Consider the following 23,571-nt stretch of genomic DNA (forward strand, 5'->3'; position numbering starts at 1 on the left):
ATACCTCATCAGAGGAAGTAAAAATAACCTTTAGGAAATTATTCAGATCTCACCAAAGTCCTTCCATGTACAATTCTACTTTTCAGTCAGTGAAAACATTACTTTTCTTTATATAATAATTATTATACTTTTGCATGAGACATTTTACATGTGTTATTCACAAAAAAGGAAAATTGAAAAGCCCACTGGGACAACCAGGTACAGAAACCTACGTCTGAGTTGATCTTAGTTTGACTGAAACTCGAATCCATTCTTTCAAAGTAGAAAGGAAAAATAGCTTTCAGTATTTCAGATTTTTTTATAAACACAACGGACTGTAGGTACATGCATCTCACAACAGGAGTGTTCTGCAGTATGTAATTAAAACAAGTTCTCTTAGAATCACATACAAGATCCTGTGTTCTTTAACAATGTACACCATTAACAAGCAGTCTAGCAGTTTGACCACAGCCTAATATCTCCTCTAATTATATACAGCATAGTAGATAGTAACCCTTTTCTCTGTGTGTCAACTGTTTTTTCCCTGTCCATAAAAAAAAAAAAATTAAGTCAAGGGGTGGTTCTTGCAGATTTCTCTGAGTCTTTGTTATTGCGTCTCCTTTATACAAACAGTTCTGATAGTCTCCACATCCTCTTGATTCTGCAATACTATGCAACCTTCTTTTCAAGATAAATGGAAAACTGCAAAGCTTCCAGCAATATTTCATTTTGCACAGGCAATCACTGGCTCTAAAATACCTTTTTTTTTTTATCATGATGATTCATGCTCTTTCCTAAGCTACTGGTATAGTTTCCATAGTAAATGGTCTTTGATTTAGCTCATGGTTATCAATGAAAAACCACCTGAAACACAGCAATGTTTCATACATTGTTTATCAGCCATTTGCCAGTGACACAAGAACTGCAGGTGAAAGGAAAGAGAAATTTAAATACATTATTTTTCATGCCCGTGTTTTCAAGCGGTTTACCTTATAGAAAAAATGTCCTAAAGCTGATAAATATGACTGACACTGTTAAATACAGAGTGACTTCAGATATTTCCTTTCAGGTTTGAAGTAGATGTGACCTCACCAGGTAGTAGCTATCAAGCAGCTGTTTCCTCAGGTACTTGTTTTTCACTGTATTTCTCTGCAGGTTCATGGGTCTGCTGTCATCACAAGTTACTCTTAAGTTATGCACTCTGTATCCTACACATCCTCAATCTACTGAAATAGAGCAAAGTACCACTGAGGTGTGAAGCAAAGAAAATCTGAGTCCAAATATTTCACCTTTTCTTTTTGCAGCCGGACCCTGCGGGCAGAGATATCTCCATCCGACCAATCCTGGAGCACTGCGAAAACACCCACATGACCATTTGGCTTGGGATTGTCTATGCTTATAAAGGGCTGCTGATGGTAAGCACAGCTTCTTCTGCACAGCACTGACTTCAAGCTGCTATTTACTGATAGGCATGAACTGAATTATATTTGCTTTCCTGATGGCTGGGAGTGAGTAAAAACTGCCTCGAGTACAACTTCTATAATCAGATCTGTTCTAGTGTTCATTAGACAATAATATGTGGATATATGCATATGTAAAATATATAAGACATCAGTAGCATTTAAGCAGAATATTATGGATATACCACAAACTTAGAAATTCAGTACTGAAAAGGTGGGTTTATAAATGAGACAACTTTGTAAATAAAGAAGTCAAATCATCCGAATTCCTGAAGATTCTCCAAAAAGGTGGAACTAAGTTGTCTGAGATGTCTGCCTCTTAGTTGCTAATGTATTTGAGGAATAGTCATGAGATGCAAGATTGATCTGGGGCCTGAATCAAAATAACCCTTTTGTCACTGAGGCCCATCTCCATAAAAATATTTTGTAGCTAAAACAGACCTCAGGAACCAAGAACCCTGAGGCTTGATAGTTTAAAAAAAAAAAAAAAAAAAAACCACCCAAACTGTATAGGTGTCTATTAGTGATTAAAAGCTCCTGAACCTGAAGGTTTTGAAAGCATCTGATATGGACAGCACTGACCCACAGAACATCTATCTAGAGTTGAGCCCCATCTGGATCCTAAGCCTGACAGACATTAGTCTACACTGCCTGAAGGGGTCAATCTGTTCTGTGCATTTGGAGCATGCTGGTTCATTAGGACACCAGGAAAAGATTGGATCAGCTGCTTCCACGTGGCATGGTTGGTGCTGCTGCCCAGAGGGGGCTGCTGGTGCCTGGAGTCCTCTTCTTCCCTCTCCCCTAAGAATGACTGCTCTGACGAGTCCTGCTGCTTTTCATGCTGCTTTTTTCAGGCTGAAAATTTTTTAAATATCCAATATGAGGTTAGGAAGGGAGAGATGAGGAGTTTTGTTTCTGTAAATTCTAAACAGTTGCTTTGTGGTCAGGCCACTCTGCTGGGGTGAACCTTCAAGCAAGGAGGCACCAGCAACAAGTGTCTCCAGGTCCCAGGTGAGAGCTCTGATGAAGCCTTCTCAGCTTTCCATTTAATAAAGAAAATGAAAAAAAAAAAAAAGCCAACTTTAGGTGTAGACGTCTCCTTTTCAGAGAATGTCCAAGTAGGAAATGAGCTAGGACATACGTGCTCTCTCCAAAGGGATCAGGAATTAAGAGAGATTCCACAGCTCAGCATGTCTTACTGGTTGGTCAGCTCAGGGTGGCTCTGGATGCACATTAACCTTGGCATGTAGCACAGCATCAAGGAATTTGTGTCCTGAAGGGCGCCACAAGTTGGGAGCTGTGACATTGACCAGCACTGGGGCCACAGTAAAATTCAAACAACTGCTAGGGTTTTTTTTGGTTTTTCAAGTAACTTCATCCGTGTTTTCAGTTAAAATATTTCAAATATATATTCTCTGGCAATTTTCTTTGAGCTTTCGAGGTTGAGTGGTGTTAGTAGTCAAACTACTTGGGTTCTAACTAGTCTTTTGCCCTAGATTGTTTTGTCAGCATGTATATTAGGCTATTTTCTACAAGATATGTGACTCTCTTAAAGTCTTTAAGTGTCATTTACAAACTTATTTTGCAAATGTCATTACATTATTAGACAATAATATGTGCATATATGTGCATGTACGTATATGTAAAATACTCAATTCACTATTGAACTTCTTGACTTGTGGTATATCTATAATATTCAGCTTAAGTGCTACTAATATCTCATTTATTTTACGTATGCCATTACTCACTAATTTCAGACAGACAGTGTTTCATAACCACCAGTGAAATACACACTTTTTATTACTCCAGTGCCCTCTTAACACACAAATCACTACATATTAAAAAGGAAGATACTCATCTGAATAATTTAAATAATTGCTATGAGTGAATGAGTGATATGAGGACAACAGAACTGATGCATTTTTTCTCATCACCAAAGACATTTCTGTACACCACACACAGTTTGCCTTCAGAGCAAAAAAAAAACCAGAACCTCTCATGTTACTGTATCATGTTATAGAGGTTTAGCTAATTCAAAATTCTGTGATTTTTAATAATAAAACATATCTAATTTAACATGCTAGATTACAGCACAATGCAATATTTAAGGTGAAATGGCTTTATGGGGCCAAAAATATTTACTGTGACCTCTTGTCTCAAAAGGGGAATATAAAAAATGAGGCTGACCTAAAAAAGTTCCTTTCTTTTTTGTCTTGAAGTAAAAGTAATACTGTCCATTCTGATGTCTTAAATGCACCGATGCAGCGAATAAATCACTCAGGGTAGGACAGAGCACAGAAGGGCAGGAAAGGGCAGGGAAGGCAAGAAATGGCAAAATAAGGGAAGGCATTACTTAACAGGATATACTGGTTCCCTCTTCATTAAAGTAAGCAAATTTTGAAAGTCAGATTCACAATTCTTTAATTGCCTCTGAAGCTATATGAGGAAATGCTTACTCTGCATGAAGGCTTCTCAGTTATTAGATTCAGATTCCTCAGGTGACTAGAGAATAAGAGGAAAATTACCATGAAATTTTGCCTTTACCATTTTATTAACCTTCTTAATAACCAGTGTATTAGTCTTCTCCAGTTCCTCCATACTTAGAGGATTCACTGTTTTCTCCCATCTCAAGCTTAGCTCCAAAAAGGCTGCATACAAGTTCAAGGTCTGTCTATGTGTACATGTTGATCATCAAAGAATTACAGAATCAATTAGGCTGAAAAAGGCTTCTGAGATCAAGTCCAACCTATGCCTGAACTCCAGCATGTCAACTAGTTAGTTGCAGTATTTTGATTTTTGATGAGGCAGACATAGTAGAAAAGCATCTTTCCTTCATATATGCCAAAGGATGATAGAAAACACACCACCTTAAACTTGGTGGTGCATTATTAGGGAGTGCACTGAGATCTTTCTGAGGGATATGAGTTACTTGTCTCATCTTAGCCAGAACAATGCCAGACTGGACTCCTAGAATGCTTTGCTTATTAATCACACACACATTAGTCTTGTCTACTATTTAATTCCTCTCTTCCTGATAATTCTTGGAGTTAACATTGGACTCAAGATGTACATCTGTTGGAAGTTTCATTATGTCCCTGACATCTTATTACAGGTACCTGTTATTCAGCTACTGAGAAACAGGCTTTTGAGGAAAAACTATATTTTGAGGTTGACTGTTGCTGTCTGTATGTAATCCTGTTTTTACCCTGTGTTAACTGAAGGGGTTTTAAGCTATAACTAAGAATAGTGACCATTTCTCATACACTGTTTTTAATGTGTTGTCCTCAGCTAACCTTGCCAAGAATGAAAATATCAGTATTTCATGACTGAGATAGGAAAAAAATTATATATATTCACCATGGAACTTGATAAATGTCACTAAGAATAAGAAATTTATTTTCTTCTAACTATTCATATTCCAACATTTCACTATAGTTGATATACTGCTCAACACAACTCTGTAATTGATTTAGAAGCCAAAGAAAATATTAATTCAACTCAAATAGATCCTTGGGATAATGTTCAATCTTAATTTAAAGTCTGAAATAATCCTCTGCTTCCAAAGGCTCTCTAATTGCTAAGCTGAATTTGTCTTACTTCCAAGCCTTGAATTTTGGTGGGTCTTGCATATATACTGTCCCTCTTACTCTAAAATGACCAGATGTCCTTATTTCTAGGCAAATTTCCTTGCATTCAGCCAAATTTCTGTGATTGCTCTAAAAATCTTTCTGTGAGTTATCTAACATCCTTACCCCCTGCTTCCTCTGCATCATTTTCAGCCATGTTATTATCTTCTTCAAGTCAATGTACATATCTGGGAAGCTTAAGTTAGATTTTTTTTTTAACTATCTTATTTTTAGTAGCTTCTCATTAATAGTTATACGTTAAGAGCCATCACATAGATTTCAATCACTTTAAATTTGTTGTACTGATTTTATAGCATTCTGTATTTAAATAATGATGCTGTGCAGTATTAAGACAAACACTACTGGGAAGTCCATGTATCCTGCATGAATGTAATTACCTTTATTCAGTCTTGCAAACTCATTAAAAAAAAAAATAATAACAATTTGAATTATATTGCTATCCCTTTTTTTCTCCCCCCCACTTATTGGCTGAGTTCATGTGTCAGCCATTTCATTAATTTGCTTAGGATAGAAATTACGGTAATAGCTCTGTAATCACTGGGGGTGTTCCACTTTCTCTTTTCCCATATGGCCTCTTTGTATCTTAAGTGGAGCTTTGCCAGAATTCAATAAATATCAACAATTAAGCCCAGCAGTCCAGACAACTTCTAAATCAATTCTTAAAACTACTGCATGTAAGTTACGGGATCTCTGTGATTACAGCAGCTTGTCTTGACAGAGTTTTCAAGAGCTCTCTCTTACTGCTGGAATAAGCTGCACTTCACTGTTTTGGCAAGATGTGAATGGACTCTTCTACCTCTATGTAAATATAGGACAAAATCCCTTGTTAAGCACATCTTATCATGCATCATTGCTATTGAATTTGTCATCTCCCAAGGAATGAATCGTTATTATGATTCATTTTTCTTAACTTACAATTTTATAAATCTTTATGAATTCTGTTAATGCTGCTAGCCATTCATTTACTACTATGCATTTAACTTACCTTTCACTATCTCTATTTTAGATCTTTGATTCATAATCATTATTATGAATTTCCTCTTTTTAACTTTTCTTACATTCTGCCCAGTCTTTGGCCAATTATTTTGCTTGTTCGTTTTACATTCCACAACCACCAAAACAATTTTTAAGGTAAGAATAGCTTTTTTACACATCTGCAGCTTAGGACAGATCATTTACAGCGCATACAAAAACTTCTTTCCATTGGTATTTGTAAATATACCTGTTGCTACCCCTTCTCCCTCTCCAATGGCTTCCTTTGCTTTGTTGGCTAATACATAAACATTACTTTTCCATTTGTTTCATGCACTTGGAAGTAGATTTTCAAAAAAAGGAGTTAGGTACCATGGTTTAGAGCTTGGGTTCCAGTCAGTGCCCTGCAGCCCAGTCTTCAGTCAGCACTTGGTGTTCTTGCCTCAGCAGGCAGGAGGGGAAGCAGATGCTGGCTCTGTGACGGGCACCAGTTTGCAAATATCCAGCAGAAATCTTGGTCATTGACAGCATTTAGATACCTACAGGTGTAACTGAGGGATGGTCTGGCTGTCCTTGCTGGATGTTGGATGTAGCTTTTCACTTCTGCTCCAGGTGCTTAAGCCCTCTGTGTGTGTGGAGCCCAGGAGCTGGGTACAAGCAGTACAGCTGTGGTGTGCAACACATGCTCCTCCTTTTACTATTTTACTATTATTTTATATTTACTCAATGAAAGTTGGATGTAAAGAAATACTTTTTTATCACTAAGGAAAAGGAAGCAGTGGAGCAGCTCACCCAGAGAGTTTGATCAGCCTTTGTCCTTAAAAGGTTCCAGAACCAGACTGGATAAAAGTATGAACAACCTGGACTGAAATCACATCTAAGCCTGCTTTTTGAGCAGGAGGTTGCACTAGATTATTTCCTCAAGTCCCTCCCAATTTTCTTATGAGATTATGTCAACCATATTATTAATTACTTTATAAAATTAATAAATTTGATGTGTAGAAAAATCAAATCATTTTCAGGTTATGTTAAAATTCCCAATGTTTTCTGATAATACCTTTGATATTTAACACATATATTTGCATTCTTTCTTAATTTCCTTCATGATCAAAAAGAGAACTCAGAAGAAGGACCTACCTCCTTATCAATTAACTTGCACAATTACAACTCATATATGTGGTGGGACCCATCTGTCCCATCTTACAGTAATTAGAGATGAAGATTGTTAAGCTTTGTGGTGGGGGAAAGTAGTTTATAGTGGTACCAGATATTTATTATTTCTTCAATAAAACATGGACAGTATTTTAGCATCCAAAGCCACATTTCCATATGGTTTTGTTGGATAAATTTTTCCCTAATATGACCATAAGGAAACTTGAAATATATTTTTGAAATATATTTTACTGCAGATAGTGCAGTATTCCCTTACATGTCTCTAGGCATCAGTTTTTGTACAGCAGAAATTGGTTTAAGCTGTAGCACACACTGGCTTTTAGCAGAGGTGCTTCACCTCTTTATAGAGCTGTGATTGTGGTAATCTTATGCCAAAGACAATAGAAAGCTATTCCAAATGGATATTTGCTAATGACCAGTTGTGTATTTGTTTCAATTGAGTTACTACAATTGTTTCATGACTAAGCAGAATTTTCATGCAAAAAGTCAAAGGTACTGTGAATGGAAAGAGGGGAAAATATTTTATTGACCTGTTGGTTTGAGAGGCTGGAGTATAAAGTGAAATCTGGATGCCTGTTAGTGTTCATATCTTTGTGCAGCTGCTTTTCTGTCTTGCACTTGGAATAAAGGGTTTTGCCAAGACCTTTAAGAAGAAAGTTCTTCAGCTGAGTAGCTGAATATGCATATCTTGCAACTAAAATCAATATTTATTTCTTGTCCTAATGCTCAATAGAAACACTAAGCTTCCCTTTAGTATGTCTATCTAGAGCAGCTCTGTGAAAATTAACTAAATACACAGCTGACTCACAGCAGATCAGGGGAGTGAGCAATGGTTTAACATCAGATTGTACTGACAGTGAAGGTAAAAGACCTACAAGAGAATAGTTTGCCTTTCAGTTTTCTAACCTTACTTATTGTACATGTAATTTTTTTTTAAAGTCACTTTTCTATGCATCTTCCTGAAAGCTGCTAAGTATTTTGTACTGCACAATTCTCCAGTGAAAACATGAAAACCAAAATTCCTTTTTTTTTTTAAATTGAAAAATATCTGCAGTCATTTCACTGAAATAAAAATGTGCCTGTGCCTGTGATGATCTGGATTTAATGAATGAACCTGAGTAGCGAAACACACAAGTCAAGCTTCACAGTTACTTCAGGCTGAAAGGTCTTTACAGGTCAGAGTCCAAAACTGCCTTGGTTTAAGGAGGCCAGGAGAGGAAGTCTCACAGTAATCTAGCTAGAAGAAACAAAACCAAAACAAACAAAAATCTCCAGATGTAAAATCTTTGAAGAAAAGGCTTGCTGTTATTCTTTTATGTGGCACTCAGCAGAGCTACAATCCACAAGCAAACAGGGTCAATGCTATTACAACACAGCAATTAGCTGCAAAGCTGCAGCCTGGTCCAATATATAATCTTTCCAAAACCATATCCCCTAGTTATTGGCAAGCATGACTTCTGACAAGACTGGAGATTTTTTCCTCTGGTATTTCTCTGTTCTTGTCATATATCTTTAGCGCAATTTTCTCTTTCTTTCCTAATACTGTTCATAACCTAAGCTGGCATGACTTTGAAATGAAGCATTTAAAAATGGTTTAAGGGCAGTACAGGGCAATGGAGGTGAATAAATATTTCCTTTCCTGTCATGTGACAGTCTATGCAATCCAATAGCGAATCAGGCACTTCATTGCATCAGTATATGTTGTGGATCTAAGCAATTGTTACTGTGTTTAACAGTAATTCTCATGAATAAAATTTAAAATTAACTAGCTGGTAGAGTTTTAAAAAATAGTGTTAAAAGTTTTCCAATATTTCAGCTACAAACACTCTTATTATAGTCCCAGATATCAAAATTTGGTCAGTACAAGATTTTTTAAAATTAAAGTTTGCCTGTTGAATTTAAACACAAGTGTAATATTCTCCATACATGTTTTGCCTCTAACATTTTAATACAGATTTCTTTTATTCTATCTTTAATCACAGTGATACAATCCTGTTGTCTTCAGATACTGTTTTCCCCAAATTTATACAGTGGTTTTCTCACAGCCTTTTAAGGTGAACTGACAACACAGCTTAAACCTACCATACCAACAGCTGCAAAGGTAATACTCTAAATCAGTGTCAAATGGAAGCTGCCTATCCTCAAACAAAAGAAGAAACAAACCAATCCTGCCTGTACAGCTGCCCATATCTTCTGAGAAAATCCAAACCAATATTTTATGGCACTTTCTACATCAAGAAGATATGTGTATTAGACCACCAAAACTGAAGAAAGCTTTAAGTTCATGAATAACAGTGTTGGAAGGCTTCCTATCTGCATTCTCAGTGTCATTGGTTGAGATCCAAAAAGGACTAAAATTAGGCCATTAGGCTGGACAGTAGGTTGAGGTGTCCTTAGATTTTAGACAACAGCTTTCTATAGGGGAATGTGTAGCCCTGAGTAATTCAGACTCCTTTGGAGATGCGTGGGGTCCATCAGAAGCCGCAGGATGGCAATTGTAACTGGTGTAAAGCAGTGGGGACAGATGTGTCCTACACCTCTCTGAATCCAGCACTACAGCACTGCTAAGAGCTGCCTGCCTCCATCCCAATGTGTATTTATGCACGCCTTCTCTAAAGACTGTTTAATCAAAATTCTCAGCAGAGATCAGAACTAACATCCCACGCAAGTGCCCAATTAATTAAGACAGTCATTCTCTCATTACATAAAATCCAGCAGCTCTGAAAGAAGTTTGAGAGCTCCTTCTGAGGCTAGACTCTGCTCTGGGGTTAGGGAGCATATCTCAGGAAAATTTGGAATTGTGCTGTGTTCTCCAAACATGAAGCTATGCAATGGTCATCACCAGCATCATTGTCTTGAATGAAGATGTCTGCTGATATATTTTGTGTAGGGCCCAAGCCAGCAGACAGTCCTGAGAAGCCTTTACCAACTTGAGCCCTCTAGGAGCAATAGGAGGAGAGACAGCTGCATTACAAATCCCAGCAGGCAGCCTAAAAATATCAAATAGTCCTTAAATTCCACAGCAGCCTCAAGAATTAGGTTCCCCCAAGCATAATTTGAAATGTAATTTTATTATCTGGGGAAGATGAATGTTTAAAGTTTAGGTACCAGGAGTAAAGAGGAGCTGAACTAGGTACTATGAATCTGTGTTTTAACTGTAGCTCCCAAGTCTCATATTCAAAAGCTGTCAAGGAATCACAGAAATCTGGACCTTTCACTAGCAGTGTCTGCATCCCATTCCTCAACCAAGCCATTTTACAGGATTTTACCAAGGGATTTACAGGATTTTTACAGTCATAAAACTGAATCTTTCATGTGTGCATATTGTCAGAGCCTCAGGAAAGGGTAAAATAGGAAGGGCAGGAGAAGGAAAAGCAAAGCCTTGGGCTCCCTCAGGATGGCTTTATCTCAGAGGAGAAACCTATCAGCCCCACAGAGCCTTGCAGGCATCTGTACCAGGCAAAGAAGGAGCACCTCTGCAATCACCACTGCCCTGGCAGCAGGATGCAGAAAACTCTCAGCTTTTATCCATGTTTGAATCTCAAAGATGAGCTGTGACTTCTAGAAAAGTCTTTTCCTGAGGCAAGCATTTTACCCAAAATGATAATAAAAATTAAAAACAATGCTCCCGGATTTATAATGTCTCATTCTCAGGAAACTCACTTGCTGCAAGAGCCTCTCCCTTTCTTTAGTTATCATAAAAACAAACATATATCTTCCTTTCATCCAAAAGATATTTAACCATTTTCCATGCTGTTCTCAATTATAAGTGAGAATGGGCTAAACCATAACCCCCACAACACTCTTCAAAAGATCTTTTTTCCATTATAATTGATCTTTTAGATCATTTTATAACCGCCTCAGCTATAAATTCATCCCCATTATTTGTAATAAGTGCTGGCCTCATGTAAGTATGTTGGCTGTTTTCCCAGAATAATGCTTTTGGAATGGAATCTGTTCATGCTGGGGGAAGTGGAGGCGAGTGAGGGATGACCTACAACCTTAAAAATCTTATTAATAATTAACCATAGTATGAAAATATAGAATTGTTCTCCACAGTTAATCAGGGTCTCATCCCTTTAAAAAGGTGATGTAGAAATACAGACAAGAATTCCTTCTACCCCTCAAAACACCTCAGCCCGGACCAGCCTGTTTGTCAGTTCTGGGCTGGCAAAATGTAAATTTTCAGCAGAACTGAGTAGTGCAGCACCATGAGTGTAGGGAGTGGAGAACAGGCAACTACTGAGATGGTGAGGTTTAGGGGGAACAGGTTCGTGCCCTGAAAAAAGGGTACCACCACTGTGTGTCCCCCCCCCACTCCATGCACCCAGGTGAATACAGTGACAATTTGCTTCCACAGAGCCTGAAAAGGAGTCTGTACATTCCTGCTCTGCCTATGCACAGTGCCAGACCCAGCAGCAAAGGAGTGCTGCCTGCATCCTTCCTATTGGAGGGATTACCTTATTTACCAGAGGGGCTCTGAAATGTATCAGAGGATGAGCTGTTGCTCTGGCACAAAGCTTGATAAGGGGCTCACTCACCTCAGCTGCTCTGCCTGAATGGCTGAGACCCCTTGCTGACCCAGGTAGCTGTCCACAGACCCTTTAAGAGCATCCTTTTCCCATGCTCTGCCTGCAGCAGCCAATACTGTTCTTCCTGAAATTCATAGGCTGCTGGGAAGATGAGGAGAAGAGGCAATGGGTCAGAGTGAGGTGTGGGCTCTAGTCCTACTAAAGGAGATTAAACTGAAGAGACAGGACTGCAACAAGGAGGCAATGGAGTGCCCTGAACAGGACCATCTCCTGCAGCAGCATGTAGAGGGATAGGGTGGGAATGTCGCTGAGAAAGACTTGGGTAGGGATTGCAGGGGCAACTACTGCTGCTGTTGCTGGGAAGGACCACCTGTGGCAATGTATCTTGATAGGGATTGCAGCAGTGATGGCAGCATTGGAAAGTGGGTCAGCAAATGGTTCTACATCCCTTGCCTGGACTGGGAAGCCCCTGCAGCCTGGCACACTCCACGGGCTGAGAGTGGATGCCCAATCTGCCAAAGCCTACCAGCCAGCCCTGCTCATGAACACGTGGCAGGGTGACATGTGTGCTGTAGGCAAGAGAATGAAATGAGCCAGCAGAGAAGCTCAGGGAGGGCAGGGCTGGGAGCTCAGCAGCAAGTCCTGGTTGGAAGTGCCTGGATGAGTAGGTAGGTGGCTGCAGCCTGCCTGTGGGAGTGCACAGTAGCTGAGTCACAAGTGGTTGGCTTTGTTGCCATTGTTCTTTGAGATTCAAACTAGGCAAATAATAAAGGAAACTTGCTTTACTAGTGTCCTGGTGTTACTACAACTTGGGTTGAAACCCAAGTTTGTACAGCAAACATCAATCTGCCGTTTCCCTACTCTCTTTTGCTTGTCTGGCAACCAAATACTGTTCCTCCAGTCCAGGTTATTTTCCATAGGAAAAAAAAAAACCCAAACAAACAGAAGAATAGAAGGTAAACTATACTAGATAACAGCAATTAATCCCCCAAATGGCCTCACCATCGACCTACAATTTCCTGGATTGCACATAAATTGCAGTTGTATAAAAGAGAATATTATCTCCATGACATGGCAATGGACAAATGTGCTGGTCTGGGGGGAAGGCTACTGAGGTTAATGGGAATACACATTTGTTCTTTCTCCTTCAGTGTCCCTGCACTGTGATCAGAAAAAAAGCTAGAAAACATAGAAACTGTATCATGGACCTTAGTGATAGTCCCTCTCTCTGTCCTTACCTTCCATCCAACACCATCTGCTGTCTGTCATGCTTCCCAAGGCACCATACACTCCTACATACACTCGGCTTTGCTGAGACTGTAGGCTGGGTTACCTATTTACAACATCTTCAGTTCGTTTAGGCTTTTACTGCATAGCCAGAACTCCTCTGAGGAATGCAAGAGGAAGAAAATAATTGTCTGCAGCAGTTCATGTTGCAGAAAAATCTAATTAAATTTCAAGGGATGGAGATGGCTTCCTTCCAGTAAAGGCTTTCCCCTGCTGAATTGCAAAAGCATATTACAAATAACAAAGGGGCTAAAATTTAAAAATACACCAAAGGAAAAAAGCAAACAAAAAATTGCCACAAGAATGTTTTATGCCAGAAATCATTAGACAACTGCAATTGAAAGGCCATTACCAACTCCCACTATAATAAAAGACATTATAATTGTAATCTGAACAACTCGGGTGACACTCTACATTGTATATTTGTCTCTCATGGGACACATCTTGGCACTGCTGCTTATTAACGTAGGTGACAATCATGTAATGAATAGCTAGATTGATAAGAGTATATTGGGAACAGCTGCTAAAAATAGTTAATAAAACAATGCACATTATATCTTTACTGGAATCCTTGAAAAGAAATGGGAGGGACAATCTTTAAAAAATATTCAAAATATAAAATAAAGATAACCATAGCATTTAGAAAAGATTGTTCCAATCAGGACTAATTTTAAGTTTCACATTTTTCTTGTTAGAGCAGGAATCAGTCCTAGTGAGCAAAACAAAACACATAGGCAATTAGATATTGAGGAAAAAAGATAGGTGTATACCTCTGAATTGCAATATCACCTATATTTGTCAAGTTGGAAAACATACCTGTTTTAAATTAGTGCTTTTTCTGGATAACAGCAAATTTCTCTTAAAACTATCTTCATTTCTCCTTCTTTTACAATTTCAGTTATTTGGGTGTTTCCTCGCCTGGGAGACACGAAATGTCAGCATTCCTGCTTTGAATGACAGCAAGTACATCGGAATGAGTGTATACAACGTGGGGATAATGTGCATTATCGGTGCTGCTGTATCATTCCTTACTCGGGACCAACCCAATGTGCAGTTCTGCATCGTTGCTTTAGTCATAATATTCTGCAGCACCATTACTCTCTGCCTTGTGTTTGTACCTAAGGTAGGTGAATTTGTTTTGCATAGATCTGGATTTTTTTTCCTGCTGTTTTGTAATTAGGATGTAAATATGTAGGTGTTTATCACCTTTTCAAGTGCAGGGGATGTCTATGAATTCTTAACCAAGCCCAGCCATAAACGCTTCTCTCCAGACCCTGAAGGAAAAACAAAGCTTCATGACATTTTGGAGAAAGTATGAATATATGCACTTCTAATGCCTATATTTCTACTGAAATTGTGAGTGAGGAAACAAAACTTCGTTTTTGTAGTTTCAATGGAATAGTCTCTATTTTCAACTTTCAGGACTTTTTTGGAAAGAGTGGAGATGTAATTGGAGATTCAGGGGAGACAGGTCCTGGTGTCTACTCTGCCATGTTTCTTCTCTTCCCTCTTCTTTTTGGTGACCAGTTATAGGTACCAAAGGAATGGCATAAAGATGTCTCTGGGGAGTTTTAGGTTGGATATTAGGAAAAGGTTCTTCTCAGAGGGTGATTGGAAAGTGGGAAGTGGTAACAGCACCAGCCTTGACATAGTTCAAGAAGCATTTGAACAATGTTCTTGGGCACTTAGTGTGATCCTTGGAGTGTTCCTGTGCCGGGCCAGAAGCTGCACTTCAGTGATCTCAATGGGTCCCTTCCCAGGATATTCTAAGATTCTTACATACCCTAAACAAGATAATCAAGATCTCTGTTTCTATACCTACAAAACAGTAAGATCTTTTTTAATTCACTAGCATGATAAGAGATAAATTGTGTTGAAACCTCTAAGTATTCACTTATGGTGGTACAATAGGCTTTGTCAGTACCTCAGAGGAAAAGTGTATGTATGCTGCAAATGCTGACACTGAAGTCATGTTTATTAATGGGTATATTAAAGGACTAAGTGAGACACAGACTGGGAAACACGTGCTTTCATTTCCTTTTGCTCTTTTGGGCTCTGAGCACAGGTTCATTGTTGGAAGAATCAAGAAGATACTTACAGAGGGCTGGAACTTGATCAGTTCCCTTGCTGAGTTAAGCTTTAGATATGAATATGACAGATCTCGAATGAAGGGAAAACTGTTTTTACGTAAGCTTACTTAGCAAAGCCTAAGTACTATGGAATGCATTCCATGTTTTGAAGTAAAATGTTCAATTGTATTCATTTTAAGTCGCTTGCATAAACATAGCTTATTACCCCAAATTAGATACACATGCAGCTGGACATCCAAAAAATTTGCAAGGCAAAATGTAGGTCTTTTTGCCTCTAGAATCTGTTTTTAGATTTTTCAAGTGTGAATTTATAAGGGGCTCTTTATTAGACCACATTCAATCAATGTATTGAGCAAATTGTAGTCAGTAGATTCTGGTGCTATGTGGCATCCCATCACTGGGAGACCAAGTACTATGTGTGCAAAAGGAGCAGGAGAAACAAGCTAATAAACTTATCTCAAAGTGTCACCACTGAAAGAAATTAGAGGTGCAGACTAACAATAGAAGCTGATTTGTGAGCTGCTAAAAAAAAACAAAGTAATTCATTCTCAAGGACTGAATAACAGGATGTTTTTGCAAGTTTTGCAATTCACTTCTCAAATATTAAAAGGCCATACAGACATGTATAGTCATATTTTTGTTCTGGATCTTAGGGGAGAAACACAACTTCATTCTAAATTGAGGGAATATTCACAAACACAGCAATAGAGTGTGCTTAGAAACATTACAAGACTTAAGTGGATAAGCCATATGAAAATGCATATTAAAAATCCTATGCCAAAAATACCTCCAAAGAATGTCAGAACTCTCTTCAAAGAGAATTGTTAATGCTGCCCATGCCCTTTGCCCCTTTGCTTTCATGCTCCTTTGCCCATCCTTCTCTTCTCTTGTCACAGGCTGTGAAATTACTTGTCTGATTCCTTTTTTAACCCCTTCCTCTGATCTTATTTTAAACTCCAATTACCCTACTCTCATTTTTCATCTGTTCTTTTTACTCAAAATACAAACATGAACCATAGCATGAACCTAGCATGAAGTCCCTAACCTCTTTCTGTCTATTTTCAGGTTTCCAAATGCTTAGCTGTTTAGCAACAAAATTCATCACTGGATAAGGTACAAAAAAAGATGTTGAAGCAGGGGCTGGAATGCACTTCTAATGCCCATGGGAGTGTTTTCACAGCTGGAGAGTTCTTCTAGCACTCATATATATTGTTCTACATCTCCGTTGGCCGTGCTGTGCCACAGCTGGCAAACACTCTCCCCTCAGCCTGCTCAGGTTGCACAATACCTCCTCTGGACACCACAGATTATACCCAAAACTACCTAGTTTGTACATCTAGGTAGGGTGTTAGTGTGAGACAGGCACCAAATCTCTCCCCTCAAGCAATTCTGTTGTAAATTATTGCAATCTTGGCAACTTAGATATATTTCTGGTCAATACTGAAGCCTGTTGCTCATCAAGCACAGAGGATGATAATGAAGACCTGGAAGACTGCACTTTCTCATTTATTAAACTGACCAGACAGATGCAGGCAGTAATGTGGTTTTGAGTCAGGTGAGTGCCACTACTTCTCTGCTATACCAAGTGCATTCCTTTTAACTAATCTTCAGCAGTCTCCTGGGTCAACAGTGCTGAAATTCAATTTTACCCCACAACCCTTTTATGTGCACAACTACTCAACAATGTAGACACACTAAGGAATGAAACATGACATTTTCCCCTTCCTTCTTGTCAGTTCTACTAATCTTATTTACTTATAACATGACAATTACTATACTTGTCCAGTTAAATGTCCACTTCTTCCACTGCCATTTTGTTCAGTACCAAATGCCTCAGAAAAAACATGAGTAAGAGAGATCAAAGTAAAAAATGCTCATTACCCTCTCCATTTAACAGTACAAATGTTGTTAGCATTTTACTGCATCATACTTACATTAACTGTATACATTCTTGTTATCCAATCAAAAGCTTTCCAAACACTCTTAAAACTATTATAGATTTCAGCATTCAAGGGTGTCTTGTAGAAGTTATCTGCAGAATTCAAACACCTATTATGTATATTTTTCCTGTTAGAAATTAACTGCAATGTCTAATTATCTTTTCAAGGACCAAGATATCTATGGTACTTTTCAGCATACTCTTCACTTCTTTAGAAGAAAAAATCCTAATATGCATTCTCTCTTCATGAAGTAATTGTCACAAGCTTATCAATGTTTATGAGGCTTCTATGTCCTTCCATTTTTTTTCTACTCCATCCATTTTGAGACAAAACAATGGGGTCACTTGTAGTTGCCCCGCAAGTGCATACCATTTCTGGCTGCAATGGCATTAACACATTAATTCTGATCCAGTTTCCTGCAGAGCAGCAAGGCAAAATCAGTTCTAGGGATTAAAACATCCCTTTACTGTGTTGGTAGCATTTTATGCCTATTTGCAATTGGCTCTGTGGATATTCAATGCTGACCCTTTGTGAAAATTGAAACCACACAGATGTAAGACAGCAAGATATAAGTTTCACTAACTTTATGGTAGAAAAAAATTTAAAAGCTCATCTAACCTTATTCTTTGTACAGCATGAGCAAACAATATTGCCCATGGACTTTTTAATCTAGTCCACACCATGTGAATGAATTCATTAAACCATGTCCCTATTGCAAAACACGCAATTTTTAGCTATAAACTCCCAGGTGAAGATGATTCAATGGATTATATTCAGTTTGAACTCAGACCACATCAAATTGCAGAACTTTCATCTTGTAACACTTCTGCCTGCTGCTTTAAGAAGCTTTGTAATTACCATTCTTCACATTTAATTTCATTTTCATGTATTTTTTGGTCTGGGACTTAGACACATCAGTTATAACAACCAGCCTAATTTGAAACAAAGAATTGTGAGAGTGAAGACACTTCCCTCTAGGAAGACAGCTACAGCAGGATATCCAGGGCCTGAAGCAGTTGGGTCTTGGTTACTTCCAGATGAATAATTCCCAACTACTCTGAGTATCTCTACCAGCATTTGAGCACATTCACAATAAGAAAAATTTTCTCTGATCTTTAAGTGAAAATGTTGGGTTTTCAGCTTGTGTCGCCCTCCCCTTCCACTGCTGATCATTGAGCGGAGTCTGGCTCCATCCTCTTTACTCTCTTCCATCATATATTGAGTACACATGAATAATGTCATGCCCCCACAATGTCTTCCATCTCAAGGCTAAATAATCAGTCTCTACTTGTATCATAAGGACTGCAACCTTCTTTGGCATCTTTGTGGCCCTTCTCTGGGCTTTCTTTACTACACCTATCTCTCTCTTGTTCTGGGCAGCCCAAACATGGACACAACACCCCAGGTGTGCTCTCACGCAGGCTGAGTAGAAAGGCAGGATCACCTCCGTGGGCCTGTTGGCTCATGTTCCACCACAATTTCCAGTGCCTTTACTGAAAAGGTACTTTCCAGCCAAACAGCCCTCATGCTGTTTGGGTACATGCTTGGGGTTTATTTCTCCTCAAGGGCAGGACTTAGTATTTCCCTTTGCCTAGCTTTAGGAGATCCCTGTTGGCCCAGACCCATTTCCTTCCAGGCTGAGGAACAGCATTAGTGCCGAGCTACCACAATCCTCGGAGCCTGTCAGTTCAGTCCAATTTGAATCCACTTCAGTGGTTCCTTGCCCAGTCACTTTATCAGTTTAACTTTGAGGATGCTCTGGGAGACAGTGTTATATCTTTGCTTAAGTCAAGAAAAATAACTCTCTAGCCTCATCTACCAGCCCAGACATCTCACTGAAGACAGCTATAAATCAGGTTGTTCAGGCAGGATTTCTCTTTCATAAATCAACAATGAATGCTTCTAATTGCATTCTTCCTCTTAATATGTTTGGAAATGGTTCCCCACAGGTTTTACTGCAGCATCCTCCCCAGACTGAGGTGAAGGTGGCAAGGAGGTGTTTCTCCACATTCTTCACACAGATTCTTCTCTCACATCTCCTGAACTCAGTTGCGACATTTCCTTTCTTACAATCCTCAAAAACTGCTCAAAATTAACATCATTTTCCAAAAGTAACTGAGAGCGGTCTCATGATGACATGGACCAGTTCCCTTAATCCTCAGGCATACGACTTGTCAGGTTGGCTGAACTTGATATATTCAATTTTGATATATTCAATTTTAGAGGTCTGGAATTTTTGAAGGCAAGTTTTACCAGTAAAGACTAAGGTGAAGAAGACACAGAGCAACTTAGCCTTCTCCATCTACTTTACCACCTGAAAAATGAAATGTATTATCTGCAAGCATCATCCCAATCTGCAGCTTTGGTCTGTAAATACATGCCAGGGACCACACTCTTCAGAGTCTGAGCAGTCAGATTTCTGTTAATCAGAACTTAAGGCCTTACTTTGTGCCGCTGGAGCTGCAGAACAGTTCCATGCTTTCAAGAATAAGAGGAATCAATTCCAAAATGCAGCTATACCACAAAATCTGGCTGGGTTGTGCATACAAAATGATTGCCCATTCTCTCTTTTCAGACAAGTTAGCACCTCTGGATTTATGATTCCATGCCTATCCTCTCAGGGCAGGGAGCTCTTTCAGCTTTGTCTGTATACAAATATATATATATGCTGCTTGGCAAGTAATATAAATTTTGTATTCTCTAGAGTAATCTGAGAATCTCTCTCCCTGCTGCCAAACAGCAGTAGCTTTCTCTCCTCATGTTGAGGTGATATTTTCACATTGTCACTGAGTGTTAAATTTTACTTATATTTGCTTAAATTAAATATGTTTAAGGTTAACCTTTTTCTGTGTGGCTTGTTTAATTTGTTTTTGAACAGATTTGGTTTATTTTGGGTTTCTAAAAACTAATTAAGTTTCTGTTATCTCCAGAGTGCAATCTCCCATGAGTTCTCTCTGTTAATACTCCTGTTTCATGTCTCTCACTGCTTGAGTGTTACTTGTAACAGTAGGAAAGGAGAAATTTCAGATGAAACTGTGCTTGGGAAGAGGAGGGTTTGGTGGATTATTGGTTTCTTGAAGAAATATAGCCTTTGAAAATATAAACATATCAAGGAAGGAGAAAAACACATATCATAGACTATTAAATATAAATTTAATATATTTAAAATCCAGATTAATATCTTTTGAATTAGTTTTTCCCTATTTTTTTTGTATACTTCTCATAATCATTTTCATTCAACCTATTCTATAAAGTTATACAGAAATCATCTCAAGTAGTGCACATGGCAAGCAGAGCTCACTTTCCAGAGTTTTATACTTGAAAGTCAAAAAGGAGCTCTTGGTTTGCCTTTCAGTATTTTGAGATACAAAATAAATAGCTGCAAAAATAAAACAGGATTTCTTAAGGCTTTTCAACCTTTCAGCTCATCACACTGCGAACAAATCCAGATGCAGCCACACAGAACAGACGGTTTCAGTTCACTCAAAATCAAAAGAAAGAAGATTCAAAAACATCGACATCAGTCACCAGCGTCAATCAGGCCAGCACATCTCGACTAGAAGGATTGCAGTCAGAGAACCATCGCTTGAGAATGAAAATTACAGAGGTATTCTTTACTGTTTATGCTGCCTAGGCTCTTCAGTTTTCATTGTTTTTTGTTGCAATTCTGCAATCCGCTTAAATGCTGACTACTTTTTAGAGAAAATAGTTAACTTTTCCCATAGAAATAATAGGAAAGAGACAATTTATATTGATTGCTAACTAGTACAGCAAATAAGTGTCAGGTGTGATAAGATGAAAACGTGCCTTAGCAAAATGGAATTAAACTTGCCCTATTTATTTGTGACAGGCCAATTACCCTGCTGTTTCACATGGACATGCTGAGCTCCACAGCTCCAGAAGTGTAACCTTTACAAGCCAGCGTAACAGAGATCTGCAGCCCCAGGGGCACTTAAGGGCTGTCTTTGTTCCTGTTTGTGGTTGAGTTCTGAGGCTGCTGTTGCTGTTATTTCTCAGCCTCTCTGAGAGTTGCTCAAAAGCTTGTTAGACATATATTTACGTCTTCCATGAAACAGAATTACATATTTTCTTAAGGTAGAAAGATACTTTTATGAACATGTGAGCTGCCTCTTTTGGCACAAAGGTGGTGGTTTCTTCAGTACCTACTGAGGGAAACGCTGAGTACATGGAGTACGTGAATTACATTAGAGCTATAGCATGCACATTTATAGTTATTCCCATCCTTGCTCAGTAGACCTGAAACTATGACAAACCAGTCTTGAAGACTGCCCAATTTTTGAGACAAGATAACCATAACTGATCCTATCATAAAGAAACTAACCTGCTCTTACCCGGTCTGCATTCTTATACCTTGAAGAAAAACTATATAATTGCAACAGTTATTTCTTTGCCCAAATCTTAAGTAATGACAATTACCTAGGTAACTATAAGGTATTTACTCAGACTACCAAAGAGTCCAAAAGTAAAAGTTATCTCTGCCTTGTTAAAGAAATTTAGTTCAGCTTTGCCAGGTCCCTTTCATGTGAGAGCCTTGAAATTTTTAATGAAGGCAGCTGCCTGCTGGCTATTTCTGTTCCTTTGCTCTACTGTAGTTTTTTTCTACTAAGCCTCCTAACACGAGCTCTCAGCCTGTGCCTCACAAGGCTCATGATGGTTAGCACAGGTAAGGCTGATCAGAGCAGCCATATTAGTACTTGCAGGGCTCTATTTCTTTTGGGCTTTGTTTAAATAGATTGAATTCCCAGAATCAGTGGGTCCAAATGAGTTTCATTGTCAAGGGGATTTGGAACGTGCCCTACCATGGCTAGCAGCTACAACTCTGGCTCATCTAGTTTGAGTTGCTGTGTCCCAGTTCTATGAGGAATAATGTAAATTTTAATTCAGCACTTTTAAAACTCAGTTAAGCTGGTAGTGAGTGGGATGTACTCTGGACACCACACCTTGCACAACCATTCACAAAGAAGATTAGGAAGCTTGTTCTTGTCATTTTCTATTGGGGCTGTAGACAACTGAGTACAAGTCAGCCTCTGAGAAGAGCACACTGTGCTCTGCTCAATGGTAAAATTGCATTCCCGGTAGAGCTGACTGCAGTCACTCACATAACTGGACATGCCATAGCTCCCTTATATTCTCCTGTATGTTCAATAATTTGATGGATGAAACTGTTATAGCTATGTATGCCACTATATTACGTGTAGATAATAAATAGTTCAGAGGTTTTCAGTCTGGGCTTTCTCATGCCCATATATTTCTCATTTGTCAGTACACCTGAATTAATTCAACTGTCAACTACTAAAGCTTATTCCTCTCCTATGCCCTGTGCACAATATCACAGTTGAACACCATTTGTTACTTGTAGCATTATTTTTAGAGGTAATGTAGTAGTGCTATAAGAAAACTGTATTTGTCACAAAGTAGCAATTGCATTACCGCCTGCCTTCCAGTCTAATTATAGACAGCTGTGCCTCAGTGCAAATACCTGAAGCAAGGACTCATGAAATTTGAAGGATTTGTACTCTTTGTTTTGCAGCTGGACAAAGACTTGGAAGAGGTCACAATGCAACTTCAGGACACTCCTGAGAAAACAACATACATTAAGCAGAACCACTATCAGGACCTTAATGACATTCTTAGTATACGGAACTTCACAGACGGCAAAGGTGAGTGTTAGTAAAATCCATTAGTAGCTTAACATGCCAAACCTTTGAATAGCAATCTCACTGAACTGGCTTCAGAGCACTCAGACCTTAGTAAGACAATTTAAATATTTTGGTTGAATTGCTGAGAGTATGCAGATTCACATAGTAAGCTATATGGTACCCACTGAGTAGTTATTTCTGTATATGCATCTTCTATTGTAACACACATGGTGAAGTGGGAAACTTTAAGTGTACTTATGTTCAGAAGCCAAGTTTTTTGTGCTGCATGGAGAGAGGAAAGTCACAGAATTTTAAGCCAAATTTAATATGTGCTTGCCTGACTAGGATGCTGAAATCCTGCTTTTGGACACTGCTATCAAACACATAAAAGAAAAGCATGTAAATATTTCAGTGCTGGATTGGATTCCAAATGCAGAATTGAAGCCACTCATGTATGAAAGTTCTTCCCTAGGAACTGATTAAAAAGGATTTAATGACAACTGTAATATTCCTAAGTTGTTTCTCCTGTGTCTCTTGCATCACTCCCTGAAGAAATACATGCAAGAGAATTTCTTCCATTAGAGCCATTTTGCTTTTCGGGAAGCAGTAAAGTCTGGTGCATAGCGCAATAAAAGTGGAAGCCAGGACACCCACCTTCCATATCTGACTGTAGAATGGATCTACTTTGTGACTTCTGACAAACAGCTTTGTACAGCTGACTATTACCATAGTGTGTGAAAACCTGGTTGCTCTGTGTTCAGAATTTGTATATTTGCATGTTTGTTACACTGCAAGGCTCAGGTTTCTTATTGATGTGGCACTATAGGCTGG

The 23,571-nt window shown here is 38.7% G+C and overlaps 1 protein-coding gene across 1 annotated transcript in view; it reads left to right on the forward strand.

Annotated features, from left to right (window-relative positions):
* Positions 1-23,571, forward strand: part of GABBR2 (gamma-aminobutyric acid type B receptor subunit 2) — a 355,481-nt gene that overhangs the window by 314,762 nt on the left and 17,148 nt on the right. The window contains exons 15-18 of the mRNA XM_053941075.1: positions 1,284-1,394; positions 13,949-14,173; positions 20,505-20,687; positions 22,632-22,761. Coding sequence (XP_053797050.1) covers positions 1,284-1,394; positions 13,949-14,173; positions 20,505-20,687; positions 22,632-22,761 — 649 coding nt within the window. The remainder of the gene's footprint in view (positions 1-1,283; positions 1,395-13,948; positions 14,174-20,504; positions 20,688-22,631; positions 22,762-23,571) is intronic.

The sequence above is a fragment of the Vidua chalybeata genome, chromosome 1 (assembly GCF_026979565.1).
Source record: "Vidua chalybeata isolate OUT-0048 chromosome 1, bVidCha1 merged haplotype, whole genome shotgun sequence".
Taxonomy (NCBI): Eukaryota; Metazoa; Chordata; class Aves; order Passeriformes; family Viduidae; genus Vidua; species Vidua chalybeata.